General features: G+C 34.5%; 2 protein-coding genes, 1 long non-coding RNA gene and 1 pseudogene across 5 annotated transcripts; 1 reads left to right on the top strand and 3 right to left on the bottom strand.

Annotated features, from left to right (window-relative positions):
• Positions 1-1,896: 1,896 nt before the first annotated feature.
• Positions 1,897-4,396, bottom strand: LOC110687519. Of its 2 annotated transcripts, none has more exons than XR_002504448.1 (2): positions 4,104-4,396; positions 1,897-2,302 (listed from the first exon to the last, which is right to left on the bottom strand). It is a non-coding gene; the product is annotated as an uncharacterized LOC110687519 (long non-coding RNA). The 2 variants fall into 2 exon arrangements; XR_002504449.1 differs by lacking the exon at positions 4,104-4,396 and adding an exon at positions 2,503-2,667.
• Positions 4,397-7,404: 3,008 nt separating this feature from the next.
• Positions 7,405-11,152, bottom strand: LOC110687517 (annotated as a pseudogene).
• On the bottom strand, positions 11,134-15,473 carry LOC110687518. Of its 2 annotated transcripts, XM_021864178.1 has the most exons (4): positions 14,894-15,473; positions 14,004-14,102; positions 13,801-13,907; positions 11,134-11,220 (listed from the first exon to the last, which is right to left on the bottom strand). In XM_021864178.1, the coding sequence occupies exons 1-4, from the start codon at positions 15,333-15,335 to the stop codon at positions 11,218-11,220; spliced, it is 651 nt and encodes a 216-aa protein (XP_021719870.1). In that variant the 5' UTR covers positions 15,336-15,473; the 3' UTR covers positions 11,134-11,217. The 2 variants fall into 2 exon arrangements, with proteins under 2 accessions (XP_021719870.1, XP_021719868.1); XM_021864176.1 differs by lacking the exon at positions 11,134-11,220 and having other exon boundaries at positions 13,772-13,907.
• Positions 15,474-16,788: 1,315 nt separating this feature from the next.
• On the top strand, positions 16,789-19,212 carry LOC110687516 (succinate dehydrogenase [ubiquinone] cytochrome b subunit, mitochondrial-like). The gene is made up of 4 exons (XM_021864175.1): positions 16,789-16,894; positions 17,012-17,097; positions 17,351-17,573; positions 18,418-19,212. The coding sequence occupies exons 2-4, from the start codon at positions 17,035-17,037 to the stop codon at positions 18,870-18,872; spliced, it is 741 nt and encodes a 246-aa protein (XP_021719867.1). The 5' UTR covers positions 16,789-16,894; positions 17,012-17,034; the 3' UTR covers positions 18,873-19,212.
• Positions 19,213-24,311: the final 5,099 nt, after the last annotated feature.

Below are 24,311 nucleotides of genomic sequence, written 5' to 3'. Positions count from 1 at the left end.
AATGTCCGTGGTAGGTTTGAATTCATGAAATTGGTGCAAGTTTTGAACGAGTAAATTGACCGTTTTAAGGCAAATTGGATGGTACCACCCACCTATATGTACTCACTGAGGGTATTAGGGACCATGGTAAACTTCTCGACAATTTTTATTTTCGGGCAAAATAGGTCAAAAAATTCCAAAATTTAAGGCTATTATCCACGCTTTTTGAGGAATTTCGGAGGTTACGAGACCTGGTGGCGAAAAGATTTTAGGCCCTATGGATACATCTTAGGATCATATAATGTCGTTTGTAACCATGTATGACCATTATATGTTGTCATAAATGTCCGTGGTAGGCTTGAGTTCACGAAATCGGTGTAAGTTGTGAATAGGTAAATTGGCCAATTAAAGGAAAATTGGATGGTTCCTCCCACTTAATTGGACCCCCGGAGTGTTTTTGGGACCATGCTAAATAACTCGGAAATTTTTATTTATGGCTGAAAAAAGGTCCAAAATTCCAAAATTGAACGCTTTTGAGGAATTTTGGAGGTTATGGGGCCCGATTACGAAAAGTCTTGAGGCCCCTTTGGGATACATCTCAGGGTCATATAATGCTGTTTGGAATCATATATGACCATTAAATGTTGTCGTAAATGTCCGTGGTAGGTTTGAGTTCACGAAATCGATGCAAGTTGAGAAAGGGTAAATTGACCGTTTCAAGGAAAATTGGATGGTTCCTCCCACCTAATTGGATTTTTGGGGGGTATTTTGGCCCATGCTAAACATCTTGGCAATTTTTATTTCCGGACGAAAAAAGGTCAAAAAATTCAAAAATTAAAGGCTATTATCCACGCTTAATTTCGGAGGACACGGGGCCCGGTGGAGAAAAATCTTGAGGCCCTAGGGGATACATATCAGGGTCATATAATGGCGTTTGGAACCATTTATGACCATTATATGTTGTCATAAATGTCTGTAGTTGGCTTGAGTTCACGAAATCGGTGCAAGTTGTGAACGGGTAAATTGACCGTTTTAAGGCTAATTGGATGGTTTCACCCACCTAATTATACTCTCGGTGGGTATTAGGGATCATAGTAAACATCTAGGCAATTTTTTTTTCAGGCGAAAAAAGTTCTAAAAATTCCAATATTAAAGGCTATTATTTACGCTTTTTGAGGAATTTCGGAGGACACGGGGCCGGTGGCGAAAAGTCTTGAGGCCCTAGGGAATAAATCTCATGGTCATATAATGCCTTTTGGAATCATATATAACAGATAAATGTTGTCGTAAATGTCCGTGGTAGGTTTGAGTTCACGAAATCGGTGCAAGTTTTGGATGGGTAAATTGACCGTTTTAAAGCAAATTGGATGGTACCACCCACTTTTTTTTTGTTTATTCCCTTTTTTTTTAATAATAACCAATTAGAAAACAACACATGGAAAAATACCTTCTAAACAAGTTACCAATTTCACTAAGAGGTAAAAGGCTCATTTTGATAATAGAGTATAAAGGTGAAATTATCTCCAAAATACGCAAGGGTAGGTTAGGGTTGAGAACATGAGTCAAAAGTGGGATTATTAGTTTTAATTTTGCCTTTATTTTAAGTAAAATCAACTTCAATTTTTTTCTAATTCAAAGAATATCAGCCTTTATATCATGAATATATAAGAATCTTTCATTACATGCTATATCCATTAGGCAATTCGCGAGCTTTCCGCCCTAGTTATAAGAACATTTTGAGTATCAACAAAGCAAATTTGTAATGTCCTTCAAATTTTCAATGCAATATCAAATCTAGGTATATCCATTATGTTCTTTATCCACCTTCAGATTATGACAATAAAGGGTAAATTTTGGCAACGTAGAAAGTTTCAGGAAACGAATTGGCCAATGGGTAACAAAAAAGAATGGAATGAGTTACTATCAATAAAGAAAAGGACCAAATCTTTAATGATAAAATAGGAGTAAAAAAAGGAACAAGCTACAGTAGTTTTTTCAAACAAAAAAGAAACCAAGCATGTGAAAGTAAAGAACCATTATCACTGGATCAACATGGTCCAGCTTTAAATCCCATCTAGAGTTCATCAGAACAAAGGCACTTATCTTCTTGAAAATTTCAAGTCAATTAAACAACACACAATTAGAACAGCAGGCAGGCTGAACAACATTGGTAGGTAATTGTTTGTCACTTGAGCAACTCACTCTGTTCTCTTGATGATGTGGACTCCACTGTCAGTCTCGACAATGTCACTTATCTCATCAACTTTTAGAGCAAATGTTGCTTCTTCAAAAGGCTTCTGCATCTGACCAGGACCAAAAAGACCTGCAAATACATCCATGGAATTGAAAGGTCTAGATCATGACAGGCTCTGAGTACACTTGATCATTTTGAAAACATTCAGATATTTGGACCAATTCCTTGAACATCGCTAAAGCACATAGATACAGCGAGAACCATTTTAAAGAAAAATCATATAGATGCACAACCTTTCATAGTGTATACAATAAAATAAAAGAACATACCAAAACATACATAGCATGCACAATATACACGAGGAACTATTCATTTGCAATCATTGAGATCAGTCAATTGTGCTTGTAAGTTATAATTCTAGTAAGAAAACATATTTAAGTTTTCAAAAGTAACAGTTCCACAATAACTTTAAACTCTTCACATCAATCAATCAATCAATAGTCAATAGTATTATTAAAATTACAAAGCAAGGAGTATTATTCTGCCATGTGTCACTTTAGTAATTGATAGATCACCAAATAAGCAATTGCATGTCAGTGTGATAACAATAGCAATTTTTACCACCAAGTCATTATTTGATTCATTAATCATAGATTAATTTTTACCTTGAATTATGCTAAATAATTCAATGGTCTTAATGAATGGCCCAAAATATATTTGTAAACAATGTCCATAATTATAGATGGAGTAGCTATAATTTATTTTCCATACTAATGAAGTTTGTAACTGACCAAAAATAAAAAATAAAATCTGAGAATATATTCAACTTTTCACCTTCATACGGAGTACTATTATTCTCCTATTTTTTTTTTAAGTTTTAATGTATTGTCAATAACATCAGCATTTCAATCTCAATTGATTACTTCATTACTGTCACTAAACCCTTTTATATAAATCATCCATTTCTGTCAAATGTTTCGTTACTAATCACCCCTATATACTAAATTAGAATATATAGAATATGTCAGCTTCCACTATTGGAGGAGAAAGATCATCAAGAGAACGACTAATATACTTTTTACTTTTTAGTATTCTGTGGATGCTGTCATGGAGAGGAAGATTGCATAGAGATCAATAAAAGGAGGGACTAAACAACCAATGCAATAATGAAAAGTTTAACAATTATCATCCATATACATGATGATGAGCAAAGGTATAGTAGTCTGTTATAATAGTTGTAAGGTGAAACTATTAACCTCTTAAAAGTGAAGGAGGGGTCAACTATTGGCTTAGCTTAATTCATAGCTTAAGTTCATGGATCCAATACACATATTATCTCATCTCATTCCATAGTTAAACAATTCCCTTAATTCGTTTTTTACATAAAACATGTAATGCAATGACCACTAATCTCACTTTTAATCAATGCTAAGCTAAATGGCAGGTCTCACTTTTTAATCAGGAAAGTCTTCATTAAAGTAGTTCTTTATCAAACAAATTATAAGGTAACCAGCAGGTTTATTACTCTGTTCCAAAGGGGGCCTATCAATCATTTAACGAACTTTATCTAAGAAAGAGTGTAAATCTTTACTGTGACAACTTTTTCTTTGCCTAAGAGATAACAGAGATCATTAATTTGGCAAGTTATATGAAAATATTTTAAAACCACACTTCTTCCAGTTTTTCATAACAAAACATATAGAAATAGCAAAACCCGCTGCCTGCCACCGACGCTCCACCAATGCACTATAGAGACATGGAGAATCATAGCTATAGGATACAACTCTAATCAAAATGCAAACCAATCGTCTTATAAACTATGTAATGACGAGAAGAGATAAATTAATATCCATAAGGCCTAAAATTGGGAAGAAAAAAAAAATCATTGTTTCAGGTACAAATTTTCCAGTAAAAAATGTGAAAGCCATACCTTAGACCGATAGTGACAAGCACCAACAGCCCCATTAACCTCAATATCAGATCAACCATTGCCACACTTCCACACCATTAACACATTAGCATAGTCACAACCGCCCCACACAACTTACCAAAAACATACCCACAGCCAGTAACCCACCACAAACCACTAGAAAAAGCACCATAGTATCTACACCAATCATAGACAGGTAAAGCTAGAGAGAAGTAACATGAAAAGGCATAAACCACCAACAATAACCCTTAAATCCATCACATCAAAAGCACCATAGTATGTAAACCAATCATAAACAGGTAAAGCTAGAGAGAACCCTAAACCCTAAACCCTAAACCCGAAAAGGCCTACACCCTAAACCCTGAACCCTAAACCCTAACCCTAAACCCTAACCCTAACCCTAAACCCTAACCCTAACCCTAACCCCTAAACCCTAAACCCTAAACCCCTAAACCCCTAAACCCTAAACCCTAAACCTTGAACCCTAAAGCCCGAACCTTGAACCCTAAATCCTAAACCTTGAACCCTAAAGCCCGAACCTTGAACCCTAAATCCTAAACCTTGAATCCTCAACCCTGAACCCTAAACCCTATTAATCAGTTGACTTTGAGATATTGTAATACTCTTAAGTGGTAGGTATATGTACTTTAAGCAATAATACGATTAACACCTTTTCTATCATTCTTGAGTTCTTCTATACCTTTGTCTAATATACAGGCAGCTTACACCTCCTGCGCATGATGGGTGAGGTCGGAGTACTACGACTAGACGTGTTCAATGGACAGAGGCTCCATTTAAGGCCCTGTGTCGGCCCTATTTTAAACAGGCCAAGCCCGTTTACTCTTGTAAAAGGGCTCGGCTTTTAACGGGTCTTCATTATACGGGCTGGTAATGGGTTGTGGTGGGCTCTTAAAGGGTCACCATTAAAGCATTAATGTTTCACAACCCTTTAAACAGCAGAACCCTTCCTCTCATCCTCTCTTATTATTCATCCACCACAATCAAAATATCAATTTAAAACAATTTTAAAAAATAAAAATAGTAGAGAAAACTCTAAAAACTTATAGATCTAAGCAATTACTTTGCCAATTTTATAAATATCTCTATATTTTTTAAAAATCTCTAGATGAATAAGTTGAAAACTTAAAATTCATCTTTGAATAAGAGAATTGAGAAATACTAAAAATTATTAAGAGAGAAAAATAACAAGAAAAGAGTATGAAGAAGAGAGAATTTAGAACCAAAATCCATCATCGTCATTGTCACCTCTTCAACCATGTTTCTAGCAGAGTTTTCTCTCTCTTTTTTTTTTTTTTTCTTTTTCTTTTTTGTGAAAGAAGTTTTCTCTCTCCTATGGTTTGATAAGAATAAATCTGTCACAATTTTACTGAAAATTTCTGACTAAGGCCCATTTAATTGACAAGAATTTTTTTTAAAAAATTAAAAGGCCCATATAAGTGACAACATTTATTAACAATTTAAACCCATTTAATTTAAAAAAAAGTTTGAAAGGGTCGAGTTGGGCTGGACCCAGCGGTCCATGGACCGAACCAGCCCGTTTCAAATTTGTCTCAACCCTAGCCTGGTCCGGCCCATTTAATTAAAGCCCAACCCGACCCAGATCCAGCCCATTAAACAGGTCTAACTATGAGTTAGGTGCACAATCTTATATCACCGTGCATATGACGTGTTATGAATCTGACTTGGCGACTCACTACTCTCTATATTTATGATACAGCCATGTGATTGACATCCTATGTTTTTATAAGATCAATTAGGACAGCCTCAAGAAACACCACTCATTATCTGACTTGATAATAGCCTTGGAGTTGTTGCCTAGTGGTTTGGCATTAGAAAAAATTCTGGAATATACTAGAGAAAATGGGAATTATCAAGTAGAGTACAAGATTAATATATACTTCAATTAAGCACATGTGGCTTATTTGATCAAGTGATCGACAACCAACCAAACCATGGGCTGATAACTAATTGATATATAACTAACTTAATTAGCATACCTATGTCCAAGTGCAATGCTATAAAGTTTGTTTTGGAAGTATCTAGTGTTGAGCTATTTGGAAATTGTGTGTAAAATGATAGAATATATGAAAAGATATAATAGATTTGTGCACAACAGACAATAATGATAAATTTATAAATAAACACCAACTTTTATATGTGGCTGATCACAATTATCATGGGGTCACTTCATGAATGTTATAGGAGTTACTTGATCAGTGTTACAGGGGTTATTTAGTCAGTGTTATAAGGGTTACTCAGTCAGTATTACAAGGGTTACTCAGTCAGTATTACAAGGGTTACTCAGTCAGTATTATAAGGGTTACTTTGTTTTTTTTACAAGCAGCCACATGATATAGTCAGCCGCACACAAAATACGGTGATAAAAATAATGTACATTGAAATTATAAGCGTGGAATAATGTATTTGTAGTAGTAATAGGTAGGCTTCTAATGTTTACAATTAACATCCATAAATGGAGTAATTAGTATGGATATTGATTGATTATTTAATATAGGGGAAGATAAATAGATATTCGTTACTTACTTGGCTAATTGTAAATGAAAGAAAGAAAGTCATGCCTTGCCCTCTCCTCCGCTCCGCTCTATCCCTCATTTGAAGACAAGACAAGAAATGAAAGAAGATCTAAGCATAACTACTTATATAATCCACATAATTAAACATATCGTTCGGACAATTAAAAGTATGAGTTGACAGAATAGAATAAAATAAAGTTAATCGAACTTTTCTGAAAATGCGATCAAACTTTCAAAATTTTTGTGCTTGAATCTTTATAATCTATACTAATATATTAAAAGGTGTTTATAAAAACTTCCATGTGCCACATAGATCCTTTTAAATTACGCCACATCACCTACCCAACATCTCTTTATGTCACATCATCCCTGAATTAACCTTAATCGTTATGCCACATCACCTAAGCAACCCACATTACTTCATATAAAAATATAAAGTTAAAGGGGATTCGAACACCCAACCATTTATAACAAAGTTGTATTTAACCATCTTAGCCATTATCAAGCATGTTATAAATATGAAAGAGATGGGATTAAATAGCCGACAGCTTTGATAAGAATCATCGAACTAATGGACGGACCGAAGTGTAAACCACATGATGATTTAATAATTAAAAAAAAAAACACATTCAACAATGTCGATTTCAGATTTCAAAATCCTTAAAAAAATACTCCAATTGCACAATTACAAAAGTAGCAACCCGAGGCAACGCTCGGGCTACTCACTAGTTATTATGAAAACTATGTTAAAAACAAGACCAAGCTAACTATGACAAATTTAATCCTTAACCTCTTACAGTATTACTTAATTATTAGCATATACTAACAGTATAAAGAATGCTATCGAGTAACCCTTGACTGTTCAGATGTTATAGGGTTTAGGATTTTGGTATTCCAACATTGTTTTTCATTTCACTTACTTTACTAAGGAAAGAAGATTGACTGTTCAGATGATATGAGAAGTAAGTCTCTGGAGTGGCCCAGGCACTTTCAGATTATTAAAGGGATAGCTCGAGTAACCCTTGACTGTTATACTCATCTCATTGCTGCAATGTGATCCAGATATTGTAGCACTAGATAAATATTCTTTGTCAAGGAACTCCCTCCCTACGAAAAACTCGGGTTTCTTTGGTTGAGGCAATGCAACATCGCTATCTAACATTACTATAACAGACGGCATGCTGGGGCGATCATCAGAGCTTTGCTGCACGCACAGCAAGCTTATGTGTATTGATCTCAGTACTTCAGATGTATTGCAGGAGGCCCCTATTGATGGATCAACAAGTTCCGAAGCCAAACCTTCATTGTGAAGTCTCCATGCCTAAACAATACTGTCAAAGGTTAGCTTCAGAACTAGCTAGACCGAGGAAAGGGGTGATTTTCAAACAATCTGTAGTTATTTTAAGACCATTTCTTTTATTCATTTTCGGGTTTATTTTTATTGATTTTAATCTTAAATTGGACCAAAACTACTAAACAATGAAACAATGCAAGACTGTGTTCGCTCGAATGAAATTATTAGATTGATGCAAGCATTAAGAAAAGAGAAAGGTGCAAAAGCTTTCTAACTTTCTTACATGTCCAAGGTGGTTATGGTGGTGGTCTGGATGGTTGAATCCTCTGTTTTTCTTACTACTGATAATTTCTAGCACAAGTACCCCAAAGCTGTATACGTCAGACTTAACTGAAAAGAGCCCGTCTATTGCATATTCTGGAGACATGTATCCACTAGAAGGACATAAAAGAAACAAAATATAATGTTAGCTTATATATGGAATGTACAATGAAAAGAGAGAGTTTACACACACAATTCAAGTGGTGGGAGAAGCTTACTAGGTTCCAACTACTTTGTTGGTCTTTGCTTCACACTCATTTCCTTCAAAACTCCGAGCCATACCAAAATCAGAAATTTCGGGTTCATTTCTGAGTCTAGCAGGATATTGCTGGCCTTGAGGTCTCTGTGAACAATTTTTAACCTTGAATCCTGATGCAAATAAAGAAGACCGCGAGCTATCCCTTTAATAATCTGAAAGTGCCTGGACCACTCCAGAGACTTACTTCTCATATCATCTGAACAGTCAAATCTTCTTTCCTTAGTAAAGTAAGTGAAATGAAAAACAATGTTGGAATACCAAAATCAAGATGGAAAGTTAAGAACGAGTCTAACCAAATATGAACAAGTCCAAACTCTTGCTGCTCATGCATTCGTACACTAGCATCCGCTCTTCTCCTTCAATGCAACATCCCAATGAGTTTTACAAGGTTTCTATGCTGCAACTTCGCAATGCATATAACTTCATTCTTGAACTCATCTAGTCCTTGCCTTGATTCTTTAGAGAGCCTCTTCACTGCTATCTCTTTTCTTGATTTCAGCATACCCTGGGTATTGCTGTAAAAGATCAAAAAGATTTTCCCAAACAAACTGAAAAGATCTTTTCATTTTCTTCTGTTATTGGTTCAATTCATCCAACATCAAATAGAAACATCGGAATCTCTTTAACTCCTTGTAAGCAACAAACTATTCAAACAACTATAGACATATATGCAGATTCGAAGCCTCTCATACCTTGTACACAGGGCCAAAGCCGCCTTCACCAAGCCTATTTGTATATGAGAAATTATTGGTAGCCTCAGCAATAACACTGATGTCAAACAATGGCAACTCCGGTTCTGCGTTCTCTCCATCATTGACCATGTAACTTTCTCTAGCTCCTCCTGCTAGATAGTAGAACTGCCAAATATAAACTACGTTGTATACTACTATACTGCATAAAGCATAATTAATTTGACACTTGAATTACTACTGCTAGTCTGCTACACCTTAAGATTCAAGCTATTATTTCCCTTCTCAATCCAGAAATAATGAGAGCACAGCTGCACAACTCTAGACATCATGTACTACATAGCAACTGACAAACAGAAAGCTACCTTTTCTCCTGAAATTCCTTTTCTTCCATAAAAAGAGTGTTGTGCACAAAATCAGGAGTATTATAACAGCAATAATTGAGCTTAATATTATCCAGATTTGCCTTTCCCCCTTTCCTGTCAACAACATATATTTTTTAAAAAAAAAAAAAAAGTCAAATTGTAACAGGCAAACATATAATGAGCTCCTGCAAATAGTCAACTAATAGACCAAACTGTTAATCATACAGCATATTCTGATAAATGTCTTACCTATATCAGAAGCATTTAGCTTGACAAAGAGATCCTGCCCATTTTCGGGGTAAATCTTAAGATCGGTCAGGACATCAATCCAAATCAAACACCCACTTCCCCCTGCCCTTACATCCAAATTAGCATAAGCTACACAGGAGCAATTAGACAAGCACTTGTTCCTGCATCCATCAAGGTTCATGCTCGTGTTATACCAGGAATATTGCGTATCAGGCAGCTTGATGTTGGTATACTTGACAAAGCTATCTCCTCCATTACAACTCAAAGGGGTCTTCCTTGCACACCCATTTGACCATTCCCGGAATTCCAATCACTAGGTGATTTTGGACTGAAACCTTTCAAACACCCACATTCAGGAGAGTTGGCTTACAACTTCCAAACTTGCCACACAGAGAATATGTATCACAATTATCAGACTGCGCAGTCAAGTACATTACCCATCCTTGTATATGATCACTCCAAACAAGCCTTTGCATGGTCCCATAGGGGCTCAAGATCCTATGAGAAATGACCGAGTTATTGAGAAGTTCATAAACATAATATGTTTCCTTAGAATTCATGACAAAGTCAAAGGTGAAGTAAGGGTTAGGCTTCAGACTTGGACTACCACTGAACCTTACTCCATTCCATGGTCTGTTCCTATACTGCTCCATGTGGCCTTTCATCAGAACTGGTTGCGGATAACCATGGTAATCAAGACGATATGTATAGCTTCCTGGTGAAGGATCATCGCTACTTCTCCAGGAAGTGAGGTACCGATCAAGCCCTGTGACCAAGTCCTTTCCCAGCTTCATCCCAGGCAACTGGATGTCACACGGAAAATCAAAGCTCTGCCATAAAAAACTATCACCATTTTTATGATCACCATCCACATCCCTAATGACAAGATTTCCAGAGTCTAAAAGCTCAGCAACCGGATTCTTCACAGTTCTTGTCAAGTTGGTTTCCCAAACAACAGCACCTGTGCCATTGACAAGCTCAAGGACTGACCCGGTAGTGAGTCTAAGCATGGCTGCTGAAGAACTCACAAGAGTCTCGAGTGGCACCTCCCGATTGGCTACCAAAACCACAGTTTGCACAGGAATTTTCTTGTACCAGATTCCAAGGTACCTTCTATCAGAATTGTCAGGGGTGAAGAATTCCAACTCAAAATTTCCACCTGCCGAAATTAAAGTGTCTCCATCTTTCAAAGGATGGGTTGAGTTAATTAAATCAAGCGAATATGAGATAAATAGTTGAGAACACATGGATGATAATAACCATAAAACAAAGAACAGGCGATAACTCACCATAGTAACGTTATTGATAGCCTTCAGAAAGTATTGACTGGAAAAGAAAGATGAGTAAAGAGCAAGAAATGACTGCTAACTTTCCTAGTCCAACTACTACAAGAGAAAACCAAAAAGAGTCAGCAAAATAAAGCTAATGAATTTGCTACAAGCCTACAAGTGCCTTCCATATGGATCATAAATTCAAAACAAGTCCCATTTCGGACGTCTCGTTTTTGTTTCTTTATTCATCCAGTCTCGCATATATTAAAAAAATGTTGAAATAAAATTCAGCTCATATATTCTGCAAATGATAACAACTAAAGATTTTATGGTATTTCTGAATTCTGAATAGTCAGCTTCAGTGGAAAATTTTGTCACTATAACACAATCTTTGACCCTTTTTTTAATTTTTCTTATACTGCCAAAACTAATTTGTGCTCACTAATATGTCAATAAGATGTCAGTGTTCTATTTTTGTTGGAAAAGTAACTTAACATGTTACTAAATACTTACACCTAGAAGTCAGGGCATTGCACCATTTGATCGTATTTAAATCAAGTTATTGGATGAGTGAAAGAAATTATTAATGCAGCATCTGCATCAAGAGTTCATTTCCCTTAATACCACATAGAACCTAAAGTCTACTCTTTGTACCAAAATGTCTTATTCCGTGGGTTAATTTCAGTTAAATGTCACTGAAATTCTCATGCTTAACATTCGTGTACCTAAGAAATTGGTTGATTTTCACTTTCTCTAGCTAATGCCCGAAGTCTTTTTAGGAAGCATCGGATACATTATGCAACACTATAACCATAGGCTTCTAGAAGACTTGAATATCATAAAACAGCTAAACAGACTATGGGAAACTTCAGATCACAACTCTGGCACACTAATTTTTGACAGGACATTATAAAAAAGAAGCAGCCTTTCAAGCAAGGGTTTTTCAGTACTCATTTTATTAGCTGCAAGCCTGCAAAATGAACAATCTTGATTTTTAAATTCAAAACGTCAGATAATTTTTGACTTATGGACTAGGTTTTCTCTAAGTAATCCATTGTAGTGAGAAATTGTAGTTTTCAACTGTTATGAAATATGCTAAAGTAGAACAAATTCTAACCCTAAGAATTTGAGAAATCTGAAATTACAATGTAATATAATACCAATTACAACAACAACCAAACACCAACAAGTTTAGAAAGCAAAAAATACAGAGTATCAAACTAAACTACAAGTATGAAAAACTATACTTGCCTCACTCCAAGCCAAATGAACATCCAAGAACACGAGAATACCATGGACCACGTGAGTCTTCGATACTTGATACTCGTCTAAGGCGTAAGAACACTTTCCTAAAGCGTTAATTTCCCCTACAACGGTGCTTGGGTTGAACTAGAAATACGCTTTGAGATACAATAGACGAACTCTACACTTTAAGCACTTAAATGTGTAGAAAGATGATCAAATTCTCAATCAATTAATAAATGATAGAAGATTAATGAAGAGGTTGCAAGTTTCTTCAATAATGGTGTAGAGAAGAGAGAATTTCAGAGAGGAAAATATATGTTCTGTAACAAAAACCGAAAGGCATACTTTCAATATAAAGGAAATAACCGCAAAACCGAAGTCGAGGAAGACAACGCGGGCGCGAACGAGAAGGCGCAGGCGCGCCAACACAATGGCGCGAGCGCTCCACCATGGGGCGCGGGCGCTCCTTCCTTGTTTTGCCAAAAATCCAATTTTCCAGAAACCTGGCGCGATTTTGTCGCGCCCTAGGCGCGGGTCGCGCCAAACGGTGGCGCGGGTGCGCCAACCGGAGGAGCGGGCGCGCCTCTAAAATCTGCCAGATTTCCAGAAACTCAACGCGATTTTGTCGCGCTTTCGGAGAGGGTCGCGCCTGCCTTTCACGAGCGAGCTCTCCACTTCAACACTCTAAATAACTTAACATCAACTGCCAAGTAACTCATAATTTTCCCAGTACCGGTGCAATTCTATCATGTTTCATTATAGTCAAGATCAAACTACACTCAGAGTATTTATAAAGGTGCGACAACATTTCCTTCAATTTCAAATTGAGCATTACTTAAAGAGGAAGATACTACAAGACACTCCTTCAGATACTCATGGAAGCCTTTGCTGAAATCAATGGTGAAAATTCATTTCTCTCTTTAAATATTCCTATTCTATTTCATATCAAATGGATTCCCTGTATCAATGAAGAACACTTATAAGCTGCTCAAGGCAAGTGTACTGCACAGTCTAATGTTTTAAGAGACTAAGAGGGTCAATGCCTCAGAGGGCTTTAAAGAGCTCTTATTCCCACAAAGTTGCTTCGGCTAAACATATAATTGATATTGCACTAATAACTTAAAAAGTGGATTCTGATTTGTTTAACTGGGCTAAATACTTATCTGAACCAAAGACCAAAATTTTCAGTTTAGAAGACAGTATCAAACCTATCTGATTTCCAAACTATTGTGCTAGTTCAAGTTATTTGGAGAAACAGAGAAGGCATGCTATCAGCCAAAAGATCTAGTATAATACAATCAAAGTACAATTTGGTCCCAAATATGAGCAGCCCAACAATATTCGAGTATGAGGTATCATATAACAAAGCTAAGAACACGTAACACACTGACACCAATATCTTATTTGTTGAACAGAAGGATTAGGAGCAAAAGACAGACATTAGCATACCTTCACAGCCACAATAATCACTGCAACACCATTTTGTCGTGATTCACTGAAGATTCTTGCATCGTCTGGAGTAACTGATGGAACAACCTGGGGTAATACCTTCAAAACTAAACATAAAAAGACGGTACAACTTAGAACCAAAAACGATAATCATCATAACTTCTGTTGCATTCAAACTTGTACAGAATGTAACTTTCGCTCACCAAGCTTTTCTGTGTGGCGCTCATCATCAAGCAGCAAAACCCTGTAACTGTCTCCACTTCCAGTACCTTTCTTATCCCTTACCCGTCCAATGTCTCCTCCTACAAAAATTTAACAGCTATTCACCAAGAACGCTACGGCAACATGGCAGCATGTATATAAACAGTATATAACTAGTATGCTGGGTAGGATATCTGCTCCTAAAGCAACACTTCATGATTCAAGACAATAGATTCCTTAAAATTTAATCAGCATACCAATTGAAAGATCAGTAAAATTAACCATTCATTCCATATCCCTACACACAAAACTTTCCACTCTAACAAGCTCAACAGTAGTAATAACCTAACCAAACTTCAACAAACCCGGTAACCTTATTACGCTATTTCTTGCACAACACAGTCTGATAGTCACACAAAGAACCCCAACTGGATTATTTTACACAAATGTCATTGCAACAAAATAAACACAACAAACTAAATACACACAGAACAATTGCAAGAACCAAGAACGCTATGTCAAAAGCATCCAAACAGTAAACGACTAGTATGATTGTATGAAGGATAAAGCAACACTTCATGATCCAAGACAATAGATTACTTGTAATTTTATCAGCATACCAATTGAAAATTCAGTTATATACTTATGTTTAACCATTCATTTCATATCCTTAATTCAGGTTTTCACTCAAACAAGAAACAGTTGTAATAATCAAACCTAAATCCGACAAACCCGAACTCGAACTAACAAGATAACCTCAAATTCTTGTATCAGACAGTCTAACACTTCATACAAACAATCCCATTTGAATTAAATCATACAAATAATAATTGAGTACAAATTTTTAAAATTCGCAAAAATCAAGAAACACAAACAAAATTGAAAAGACTACCTTCTTGAACTTGGGTTGAAGGGTCAAATTGAGACTGATCAAAACTGGGTCGATCCAAAACAGCACCACCACCTCCTCTAAGAGACCCAAATCTTGATTTCACTCCTACCGCCATTGAAGCAGCACAAACCCCTTCATTTTCTCTCTCCTCCATTCTCAAGCCATTGTACACAACTCTTGAATTTTTGACATGGGAAAGTAGGCCATATCTTAACCCATTTGATACAGGTGTAGTTGTTGTACCAGCTAAGAAAGGAATGGTTGAAGAAGAAGCCATTGTTGAGCTTAAAACTTGAAAGATGAACACTTTGAGAAATTGTTGCAAAAACCCAGAAGAAAGCTGGATTATATATAGGAGAGAGAAAGAGGGAGAATTTGTTTGAGGGTTGAAATTTAGTATGTGGATTTGAGTTATCAGTTGTTGGCAAATTGCGCGAATCATAAAATGGGTGGGTTTAAATTTAGTCCACAATTATGAATTTTATGGATTTATTAGTCTTTAATTGGGGTTTTTTGTGGGTGCAAATTAGCCAATTTGATGGTGTAAGGCGTAAGGTCTAGAAATGATCTCTTTGTTCATTAGTAGATTCTCTACTAACAGCCAATTTTTACAATGCTATCATAACTAAGACGAGTTGGTAAATGTGAAAATTGAGGGGTTTTATTCTAATTTTTTTTTTTTTTTTGGTGTTTAGAGAGCCACAAGAGCGGATGATGAAAATCGATTCCAAGATCTCTTGGTATTGGGAGGAGAACTCTAACCACTAGAGATATCCCTCACTCTCTTTTTGTTCTAATTTGTCATATTTGATCTAATTTGGACTGATTTAATTGTCTAATTAGTGAGTGACCCGAGTGTTGTCCCGAGACGTTACTTTGAGTAGATTTTTATAATAAAGTATTTGAAATCTTTAGTATTAATTATTTGGAATATAATGTGGATATCAAAAAAAAATATTAAGAGTAATATGAGTCTTTTTTGTTTTTAATTTGAATGTTATTCATCTTTCTATATTTAAATACATTTATGTGAATGAATAAATCATAAATTATTTCTAGTTAAGATGGTAAGATGTGTCGTATTCATTCCATGAGATTAGGGGTTCAAATCGCATTTTTTTAGTTAACATGGATATTGTTAGATTTGTAATAAATAGTGAGTAATTTATTAATATGTATTTTTATAAAAAAAAATTCATTACGAAATTAAAGATATTTAGCGATAAAAAACCACACATAATACAAAAATCTAAACTTAACTTATTTTTTGTAATTTCTGAATTTTTTTTTCTGAAATAAGTAAAAATAAGGTGAATTAATATTCATGGCCTTATTAGGTACTCGATATGTATTTGCAAACACGTATCAGTGCCTTAGTAGCTAGGTACTCAATTGATATTAATATTTCAAAGTCTTCATCTTCCAAAACACAATACTCCCATATTATTTCACAGAGAAGATAAACCACCCCAGTGGTACTCCAAAACTATGGTCACTACTCCAAAGTCCGATTACCGTCGAATTCATCACCTTTGACGGTCACTTGGCATTTCATTCACTTGGACATTTCATTCATCACCTTTGACTTTGACTGAGGATCATGGTTAGTCCCTCCATCTCCCCCACAAGTGGCGTGGGTCCGATTCCTCATCCCACCTCCTATGATAGGAGGTGGGCCCCCCGTATCTTGATTAGGGGTTATACTTAATATACAACCGCTAATGGTATGTTGAACCGCCATCGTTGTTAGCAGTTTTAAAAAAAATAAAAAATAAAGCTCGAATCCGAGACTATGTGAATGATATTGCGGAAAATAGTTTTAAAATTGATATACATACGGGATTAATTTACATTTTAGCATTATCTATGAAAATTGCTCCTCTAATTATAATTAAATAATTAATCACCCCACCAAAAAGCCAATTTGGGTTGAGAACTCATTTGATCACCCCACAAACCACAATTATTGTCACATTACGGTTTTACGCTCACCTATTTTGAGTATTTTCTCTCTCCTCCAATTCTTTTTTTTCTTTTCTGGTTAAATTTTCTGACGTCTTCATTTGATTTTGATTCAGAAATTTTCAAGCTACTGAAATTCTCTGCATTCATCTTCAGATCATCTCTTCGTTATCGTCAAGATGATGCTTTCTCGAATCGGACGTTCTATCTCCAGATCTTTTCGCTCTTCTCTCTTCAATGCTGTAAGTTTCATCCTTAATTTCTTCAAATTTCTGTATATTTCGCCAATTTACAGTTATAATTCGATTTTAATCTGTATAAATCAGTTTACAATTCATTATAAATCACTGAAATCATCAAGCAAATTCAATTCAAAATCAATGAAAAATTTCAGTTTCAATGATTAAAATGATTGATTTTAACCTAGAAATTCGTAAGAATGAGTTTGTTGTTTCAATCAATTTGAATTTGATTTTTTGATTGATGTGTATGTAGACCCTTGGTTGTGAGGGATATGGAGCTAGAATTGCTAATCAATCGGTCGGAATCTCGCCACGCAGCAGTGAGCAAGGGCTAGGGTTTCTCAATGCTTATTTTTCATCAATTGGTGCTGGAACTGGAAAACAGGCTAGTCCTTCGTTTTCGCCTGTTTCTCGCCCCGATTTCGCTAATCCTAGCTTTGCCAGATACTTCTCCACTGCTGCCACAAAGAATTTAGGTAATAATTCAAGTAACCAGCCTTTTTTATGGTCATATAATTGTTTCAAATTATCCCCTCGGTGTTAAAAGATTGTTTGATTGCTGATGATGAGAGGTAAGAGATCTAACTGCCTTTTTTCTTAGTAGAGTAGAAGTGTTTTAATCACATTGGTTCGAGAGTTGTCGTGTTTTCAGAACTTAATTCGGAGCACACTTTGGAAATTGTATGGATTGTTTATGCATTGCTCTATTGGCTAGTGAAAATTTATACCAGAATTACGAGCTATTTGTTTTTTGTTGATATGATTCTTTGAAAAAGGTTTTAAGTGGTTGGTTGATAGAACGTTGTGTTAGGAGAATCAGAGTAATCTTCTACCAACCAATTGGCCAAATTCATTCAACTTCCAGTGTAATTTTATGTCAACCAAATGACTATTAACGTATTAAGTTTGAAAGTATATAGCCTAACACAACTTTTCTATAGAAAAAACATGTAGCTTATACTTCCTTTGTTTATTTTTAGATGCAACACATTTGCGGTCACTAAAGTTGATATTTTGAAAGCATAAATGAGAGAAAATAATTCCACTTGGTATATTCTCTTTATTTTAAATCACTAAAAATAGTCAAAATAGGGTGTGTGAGACTGTAATAGAGTAAAATGCAAAAGTATGAAATTACCAAGAACTATATGAACTAATTCAAAATTAAAAAAACTCATGAGATGTATTTAAACACAATTGTAGTTGTCACGTGACTTGTTTATATTACACTATCATATTGATTCATTTCTTGTCTTTGTTTTTGTGCTATTTTAAGATTTTAACCATTGTCTTTTGTTTTTTATTTTTTTCCTTTTGTAGATAATGAGATAAATGTTGGTAAGGGAGAAACTAATGTTGATGATCATAAGAATGTCCTTCGCCCATTATCTCCTCATCTTCTTATTTATCGGCCTCAATCTAATTCCACCTTGTCAATCTTGCATAGAGTATCTGGAATGTACCTCACGGGTACATATCTGTTGTTCTCCCTTGTTTACATGAAGATGGGTTCAATTTGTTTCACCTATCCAAGTTTCTACCAGGCGGTCTTTTATTCATCAAAGCTTCATACGTTATCTCTTGAGATTGCTGCCCTAGCTTTTACCTATTATGTGTATCATGGAATTCGTCATAGGTCGATGGATGGGGTTCGTGAGATTTTGGCTGATTATGTTCACCATGGAGTGACCCGGAATTATATCTTGGTCTTATGGAGCTTGTTCCTTTTAATCGTAGCCAAGGATACCTTCTTGTATCTCTCCCATTTAAATTAAGTTTATGTTGAACTCTAGAAGAAACATTTGCAATGAGACGAACTCAGCAACATTTTACCGAATTCATATTGCAAGAAAAGGGCATAGATGTGATTTACCAGTGCCAAATCCGTTTTAAAGTGCTAGATTTCATTCTCTACAACAACTAGATGATGAAATTATCTAGCAAAATGAGTGATTGTTCAAACTCAAATAAAAATAAGTTTGAGTTCTTATGCAACATTTGTAATGATAACTCTTTCCTTCGTTTTGAAGCTTCTCTTTAAACCGTGTTATCTTTTTGTGTATTTTCATATGCTTTTCTTGCTAGAAATAATATCAAATTTACTTGGTTTGTCTCCCTTTTTGTCCATTCATTATTTCTCCTTAGGTGGTGTTATTGTTTTAGGGGTTATTTTCTATCGGTAAATTGGGTTTGGTTAGACATTGTCATCTATGAATAAGCTGAAATGACTAAATTCTTTGAAGCTCTCAATGATGGCTTGAGGTCCTTCTATCCACAGACGTCCAGGGCTGGGGGCATTGCTGCTACCACTGTCAGTCTGTCACTTTCTACCTCACACAGGTCCACCCCTATTTCTTTCTTCTTATAATTAAGTGTAGTATCAAACGTACTGTTCATTATATCATGTTGATGATTTGACTTTAATGAGGAAAACTTGTTTCACTTTTTATTTTGTTCAAAACCATGCTTACTTTCCCCTCTAAGCCAGAATGTTTGACTTTTACTGCATGGAACTATATAACTTCTTATTTGTATTTTAGAGCAACTATTGGTGTAATTATATATATAGTTACTTGTTGCGTGTAATTTGTGGCCTTTTGTTGGATTGCCTCATAGAAAAATTGGCAATAATAGTTAGTAGAATGCTTAACTTTATATATATATAAAATTGGTTTTAAAATGAGTGATTATTATTGCCAATTTTTCTATGAGGCAATCCAACAACAGGCCATAAATTATATATATAGTTACTTCTTATTCATGTTGTCAAAAGTTCACGTCACATCTCACATGCAAGGTAAAGCTTAAAAGTCTGGTCAGTGCTCTGTGGTAGACGATGTTATTTGTCATGCTCTTCTGATTGTTATTGCTGGAAAAATTAAAATGACAGAGAGTGTTATTGAGAATAGGAGGTGGAATTTCAGTCCTAATGTGTTGGATATGCTAAAGTGTACATATCAAATGGACGATAAGTTGCTTCAATGGCAGTTCAAATCAGAAATTAAGTTATGACTTTTGTAGCCCCTATGGATGAATAGGGAAGAATTGTAGTTGAAGATTTGAGATGATGAGATATGGAGGGTCCTGATGTTGATATTGTTTCAAAAAGAATAGGCTTCCAGTTTCATTCTTTTGGGGAATTGGTGTTTAAAGTTAACAAAATTAAATGTGAGGCAAATGGAATCACTTGCATTGTAGGCAGTTCAGTTTTCTTTATCAGTACGAGGCTATGGAAAGTTGGATTTCCCTGTACAGTTAGTGGCTTTTGGGGGGCGGGGGGTGATGGGGGTACTAGGAGTGTCAGTTTTCAAGTTATTGGTGCTCGTCTTTTGAATGTCTATACTCTGTTGTGCACTTGTTACTCAAAATGCTGGTTGTTGTGGTTTGGAATAGCTAGGATTTTCTGGAACTGTAAATGTAGCATTATAGCTGATTAGCTGAGTATCAATATTCTCATCTTGTTTTCCCTAACCTCCTCAATTATTTGTAGCAAGTTTCATATTCAAAAGAACTACCCTACTTGCTTAGCATAGTTGATTAAGGATTTAATTTGTGACCTTGAGGTCATGTGCATTTGGGGGTGAGGAGCCCCTTACCTCGCTCTGCTACTCCCGGGCTCTGATTGGGCCGGGAGGCGGAAGCATCTTTACTTGATAGTAGGATCATTTTGAGGCTAGCTTGAATTATCTGCCTAAAAATGAAAATTTTAAAATTAGTGAGCTGTTAAGTACTCTGTAGTTGTAAATAACAAAATTTTCTTATTCTTGGTTCTTTTGCAAATTGTTGGTGGATAATAAATACCAAATCAATAATAATATAATATTAAAACAGACACCAGAAATGACACGTGTCACTTCCTGGTCTGTATTTTCCCTCCAAAATTGTTTTTTTTTTCTTTTTTCTTTTTTTTGTTTTTATTGTAAATATACTTTATATATATTCATCAAATCATTTGATTGTGATTCACTTTCCTAATAAAAATATATATATTTGTGATTCACATATTTTCCATATCTTTTATTGTATATATATTATCATTATTATTCTATATCTATACTATTCAATCTATAACGTAATATTAAAACATACACTAGAAAGAAATCGATTCCAAAAATAACACGTGTCACAATCAATCAATAACATTATACTAATAGGAAGAAATCGACTCTAGAAATAGCACGTGTCACAATCAATCAATAACATAATACTAAAATAAACACCAGGAATGACACGTGTCACTTCTTGGTGTTGTATTTTCCCACCAAAACTGTATTTTTTTTTTTTTTATTATTTTTTATTTTTTAAAATTTTTTATTGTAAATATATTTTATATATATTCATCAAATCATTTGATTGTAATTCACTTTCCTAATAAAAATATATGTACTTGTTATTCACATATTTTCCATATCTTTTATTGTACATTGTTTTATATCTATACTATTCAATCTATAACGTAATATTAAAACAAACACTAGGAAGAAATCAACTTTAGAAATAACACGTGTCACAATTTGGTACAGTTTTTTCCTCTAAGTTTTTTTCCACGGTGACATCAACTACTTATTGTAAAATATAATAAAAATATTCACCAAATCATTCACTTACTTCAACAAAATATATATTTGTGATTTACATATATATTTTCCATAAAATACTATTCTAACATTTATTAGTTTGTATATATATGGAGTATATATTATTTCCTAATCCTTATGCAGTATTTTATTCCTTTAAATCTTCAATATATTATATATGCAATAATTTTGTAACAAAAAAAAATAAAAAAAAATAAAATTATGCGTTTTAGAAATAATTGATTCATACTTGATAATTACTATTACTATTACTATTATTCCCTAAGCCTTCTTTTGTTATTCATATATTCTCTATTTAGAATTTTCAAAATGTTTTAATTTCTTATTAGGAAACGGCTACCTAATAGCATAATTTTTTTTACAATATCAATCTTATTTGATTTATTTTTAATTTTTAGTTATTTATGCACGACAAATTGGATATGTTTTCCACTATCCTAAATTGTATCAAATACACAGTAGTAATTATTTATGTTACAATCCCATATTGTTTAATATACAATTTTAAAATACTTAATTATTTAGTTAATAAAAAGAAAAACGATATCAATTTATCATTAAAATTTTAAACTTATTTGTCTAATTACTCTGTCGTCATTATATTTCAGGTTTCATTTCATTATACACACACACACACACAAACACACACACACACATATATTTTGGGTATTTTTACCCAGGACACATGGTCCAATAGGAAGGTGACATGTGTCACTTCAGGAGAGGTTCCCACAGAATCAATCCTCAACGTGGCATATCTAATGATTGGGAAAAATGGCGGCCTTTCTGGCTCAATTCCCGAGGAAGCTCGCCATTCCTAAGATTTCGTAACTTAGGATGGCGGCACGCATTTCTAGACCCTATAAATAGGGAGATGTTCCCATCACGGGACACATTCAGAAATATTCACAAAAAACAGAGCAATCATTAATTGCAGATATTCTCTCGGAATCTGAGAAGATACTTTACTTTCCGCACTCTTTACAGACTCCTTACACGTTCTAACTTGATCGTCGGAGGCGGAACTCCACCCAACTGGAGTCTCCGTTGTTTTGCAGGTACAGGCGTTCCAAGACCAGTCTTGGAATTGTAACTCTCCCGCAAGACATAAAAAAACCCCGAAACACAAAATATTTTATTTTTGTTTTTTAAAAAATTTGTATTGAATTATAAACAATAGTGAAATTAATTATCGTGCATGACACGGGACCTAATCTAATACTCGTATATTCTCATGTTATTTGTATCTATTCAATAGTATGCTTAGATTCTCAAGTCATGTCATTTGGATATATTCCAAAACTAGGTTAAATCCCGTGCAATGCACGTTTGTTAAATACTTTTGAAAATAATAGATTGACTTGAGTATTAAAAATATGGTGTATATTAAAAATAAAAAGAAGCAAGAGAAAATATTTAAATTACATGTAACAGTTATAATTGACCATTTAATATTTTTGGAAAGAAATTATATTTAATATAAAACAAATGTCATATTTTAGATACATTTTTTTTTTCCCTAAGTAACAATGATTTATTTTATGAAGGTACTTTTGGAGGGAAAATTTTTAATGCAATATTGACAAGTGTCTTTTTTATTCGCTTTTAGTAGTATGTAATTGATTGATTGATTGCGACACTCATTTTCTTATGTCATTTGGATACATGGAATATATTTCAAAATCGTTGATATTCATTCTCTCATGTAAGTCATGTCATTTGGATATATTGCGAAACCGTTATAGACTTGCAGTATTCTGAATTAGGACATCTATAGTTACAAAGGTGGCAGATTACATTTGTCGTGCAAGGGGGTTATTTTGAGCTTGAGGCTACTTTCAATCATTATATTCGATAATAATTGATCAAATGTCAATTTAATTTGTAAATTACATCTAATAACTTTTGTAGGACTTAAGCCTACATCATCTAGGTCATGGGATCACTAATAATTGGCATACTTCATTTTCTCAAATCTCAAGCAACAAAGTTTAGTGTGCTAATGCCGATTCTAAAGGTTATAGATGCCTATTGCCAGGCTTTAAGCTTTAACGATCATAAATAGGTACATCCGTACATACAAATGGTTATAACTTAATAGCCAACCTATCTATATTAGTGATAAAATTACCCTCTTTACTAAAGATTTCCCCCTTAAAATCCAAACCTATTGGATAAAGATCATGGCAAAACGTTTGTACTTTGTAGTGAATTCATCGATTTTTTAATTTGTTTTTTTCTTTTTTTTTTCTTTTTATAATTCAATTGAAGGTAAAATTGATAGAAACAATTAATTTTGAAGTAATATCACCGGTAGCTAGATTAAGTAGGATCTAAACCTACATCTTTCGTGTACGAGCACAACGCTCAATCAATTCAAATAATGGGCTGGTATACAGCACACCAAAGTCTCAATATAAATACTAGTAACTCCAAATATATTCTTCGTTTCTTCTTTTAGGATGACTAAAGTAACTTTAAACAGTAAAACACGACTTTTAACAACAAAAGATAGCAACACAACTGTTATACTTTGTATGTAAATAGCACACTAACGATGCCATATTCCATAAAACGTGGCGTGATGTACAATAAATTACTTTTTCCGTTCCTTTT

Source organism: Chenopodium quinoa, unplaced genomic scaffold, assembly GCF_001683475.1.
Source record: "Chenopodium quinoa cultivar QQ74 unplaced genomic scaffold, ASM168347v1, whole genome shotgun sequence".
NCBI classification, from domain to species: Eukaryota; Viridiplantae; Streptophyta; class Magnoliopsida; order Caryophyllales; family Amaranthaceae; genus Chenopodium; species Chenopodium quinoa.
The sequence above is the reverse complement of the archived record's forward strand: the minus strand, read 5'-3'. Positions and strand labels throughout refer to the sequence as shown.

Bases quoted from the DNA above. Each gene is read 5' to 3' on its own strand.
- LOC110687516 (XM_021864175.1), top strand. From the start codon at position 17,035: ATGATGCTTTCTCGAATCGGACGTTCTATCTCCAGATCTTTTCGCTCT. The intron at 17,098-17,350 runs GTAAGTTTCATC...ATGTGTATGTAG, and splicing joins GCTCTTCTCTCTTCAATGCT to ACCCTTGGTTGTGAGGGATA. The intron at 17,574-18,417 runs GTAATAATTCAA...TTCCTTTTGTAG, and splicing joins TGCTGCCACAAAGAATTTAG to ATAATGAGATAAATGTTGGT.
- LOC110687518 (XM_021864176.1), bottom strand. From the start codon at position 15,335: ATGATTCGCGCAATTTGCCAACAACTGATAACTCAAATCCACATACTA. The intron at 14,103-14,893 runs GTAGTCTTTTCA...AAATTTTTGTAG, and splicing joins TTCAACCCAAGTTCAAGAAG to GAGGAGACATTGGACGGGTA. The intron at 13,908-14,003 runs GTGAGCGAAAGT...TTTTATGTTTAG, and splicing joins GCGCCACACAGAAAAGCTTG to TTTTGAAGGTATTACCCCAG.